The following is a 2,500-nucleotide window of genomic DNA, read 5'->3' as shown; positions in this document are numbered from 1 at the left end:
CATGATAACTGCATCAACTGAATGGTATTTTATAAATTTATAATAACTGATGGGAAAATATATAACGTCATCGATGTGTAATATTTTCGGGCACGAGGGCGTTACATCATGGAAGAAAATGGTCTGGGAGCTAGTAAACCAATATGTCTTGGCGACGGGCACTATCGGCCTTGGCAGACACGAGGACTAATGGCTTATTGTGTTGATGCCAATGGAAACCAAAAAGGAGAGGAGTTTCCATTTACATCTTTGGAGGACCAACACTGTGATGTAAAGACTTCTAAATAGGAAAGAATTTTATTTCCTGGTCACTGAGTCACACATCTAATATTAGAATCACAAGTTTTAGAATGATTCTCTTTGATACTGCAGTAATGTATTCATTCACCTAAATACTAGAAACATTCGATGGTATAGTAGCAATACAGGGTACTTGTATCCTTTAGATAGAGTATGTGAGAATTTTTTTAGGTAAATTTATTGAACTAATTATATTAGCACAAGTTTCAACATAATGTACTGTATATACAAGAAGTTACATTGTATATAAAATTTATCTTTTTATGAAATTATGAGCAAGTGGATGCCTGCCTCACATGCTGTCACATGTACCACAAGCACCAAAAATTGTCATATCCAACTCTTTGGAGAAAAGAATTTCTGAACTCTTGCAATAACCTGCCAGAGAATGTTGTGATGGCACCGAGTGTAAGTTCATCTAAGACCAGACTTGACCAACACTGGTGCATTATTAGATACTTTCTAGTCAGTACACGCCAACAGTATGTAACAGAGAAATGACTGACTGCCAGACTGGCTAGAGCTGACCAGTGGTGAAGAGGATAAAGTAAAGTCAGCTGATGGCACTTGTATAATGTGGGCATGGGTAGTCCACCAGAGGCATAGGAAGAACACTGACCCTAAAAGTTGATGATGACTGCTGGATGCATTACTTTACGAAAGTTGTGGTTTCTCTACTCAAATAATGTTAAATACATGCACAAATAGGTTGTGAACTTATCAGAAATATTCAGCTTGAATACATTCATGAATCATCATTAATTTGGCTAGGTAGTTATAAACAGGCAGTTGGTACCGACAAAAAAAAATCTAAAATTTTGAACCAAACTTAACAGGAGATTAGACACTTCAGTTGATGAACACCAAGGTTTAGTAACACCTAAAATGATAGTACATTTATACCATGGATAGTTATTTTTAACAAAGACAAATTGTCCATTTAATTACAGTATTCACCTTAGTCTGGTACTGTAGTGCACTGTATAAATAGGATTCACATTATACACAGCTAAATTTTTTTAATGTAACTAAAATCATTATGATCTTACGGTTGAAGCCTTAAGATGAACATACTGTTACTTTTACTTAATCAGTAAATTTCAAAAATTATACTTTGTATATGAAGCAAAACAAAGCAAGAGAATTTAAGTTAAACACAAATTTATTTCAACCATATACAACATACAATGTTACAAGTTTTAATAAAAAGATGATTTTCAGCCCTAAAAATTATTTCTGGTCTAAATTCATATGGACCCATTAGAGATCCCTTATACTGTTATTGAAAATGTGAATTATGAGTCTTAAATACATCAGGTATTAAAACTTAAACTGTGGCATAATCTTACTTGGTGACCATTAACACAGCTGATGGCACTAAACCTGAAAAAAAAAGTTTCAAGTTAGATATTTTAATTAACTACCACATATAAATCTTAAATATAAAAGTATACATGATTTTTCTTGTAAGCAAGTTTTGATGCCTCACCACTAAGTAAATAAATTTTGTGTACAACATACTGTATGTCCTCACTGATTGTAAAAAGTAAATCTAAAACTGGAGAAACTATATACCATATATACTTGAGTACAGTACAAGTTTATATGATCAAATTTTTATGCCAAAAGTAAGGGGATGAACTAGTATATGTATGATATTTTTGAGGGGTTAAAATTCATGCATTTCTGTCGGTCATTTACAATGAGCATAGCTACCTGGTACATGCTCGAGGGGTAGGTTAGCCTTACCAGTTAGCTCCTTTATGTTGCTACAGACCCCTGCCCCTTTTTACATCACCGGTGGCATTGTTGCTACATACACCCTAGCCCTCTCCCTACCAGATTGAGCTGTAAGCTATATTATAGTCGGAGGCAGCTTGTCTGTAGAAGCTGTTTGAATGTTTTCATTACATACTAACTACATTGCATTAAAATACAGACCAGAATTGAAGTGACATCCATTACAACTACAGGTTTCATTTCCATCTGGCACTGCAGTACATGCAACCTCAGTGATTACTGTGTTTAGTGTAGAGTAGGGGTGTGCACTTTTGGTACTTTGACCTTTAATGTACTGTATAGCCTAATCCAGGTGTCAGTTTATTCAACTTTATTGTACAGTCCCCTTCACTATAGTGCATTTTGTTTTTGTTTATTCAGCTGAGAAGAGATGCCCCACCCCCTCCTCAAGAGTTACAGC

The 2,500-nt window shown here is 34.9% G+C and overlaps 2 protein-coding genes across 4 annotated transcripts in view; one reads left to right on the top strand and one right to left on the bottom strand.

Moving 5' to 3' along the window:
- LOC121870326 overlaps window positions 1–1,520 on the top strand; it is a 17,420-nt gene extending 15,900 nt beyond the window's left edge. The window contains exon 11 of the mRNA XM_042372108.1: window positions 88–1,520. Within this exon, the coding sequence (XP_042228042.1) occupies window positions 88–288 (201 nt within the window). The 3' untranslated portion in view covers window positions 289–1,520. The remainder of the gene's footprint in view (window positions 1–87) is intronic.
- LOC121870373 (UBX domain-containing protein 1-like) overlaps window positions 282–2,500 on the bottom strand; it is a 38,640-nt gene continuing 36,421 nt past the window's right edge. For all 3 annotated transcript variants that reach the window (XM_042372175.1, XM_042372177.1, XM_042372176.1), the window contains one exon: window positions 282–1,683. In XM_042372175.1, the coding sequence (XP_042228109.1) occupies window positions 1,646–1,683 (38 nt within the window). In that variant the 3' untranslated portion in view covers window positions 282–1,645. The remainder of the gene's footprint in view (window positions 1,684–2,500) is intronic.

This window comes from Homarus americanus, unplaced genomic scaffold, assembly GCF_018991925.1.
Source record: "Homarus americanus isolate GMGI-L3 unplaced genomic scaffold, GMGI_Hamer_2.0 scaffold40856, whole genome shotgun sequence".
NCBI classification, from domain to species: Eukaryota; Metazoa; Arthropoda; class Malacostraca; order Decapoda; family Nephropidae; genus Homarus; species Homarus americanus.
The sequence above is the reverse complement of the archived record's forward strand: the minus strand, read 5'-3'. Positions and strand labels throughout refer to the sequence as shown.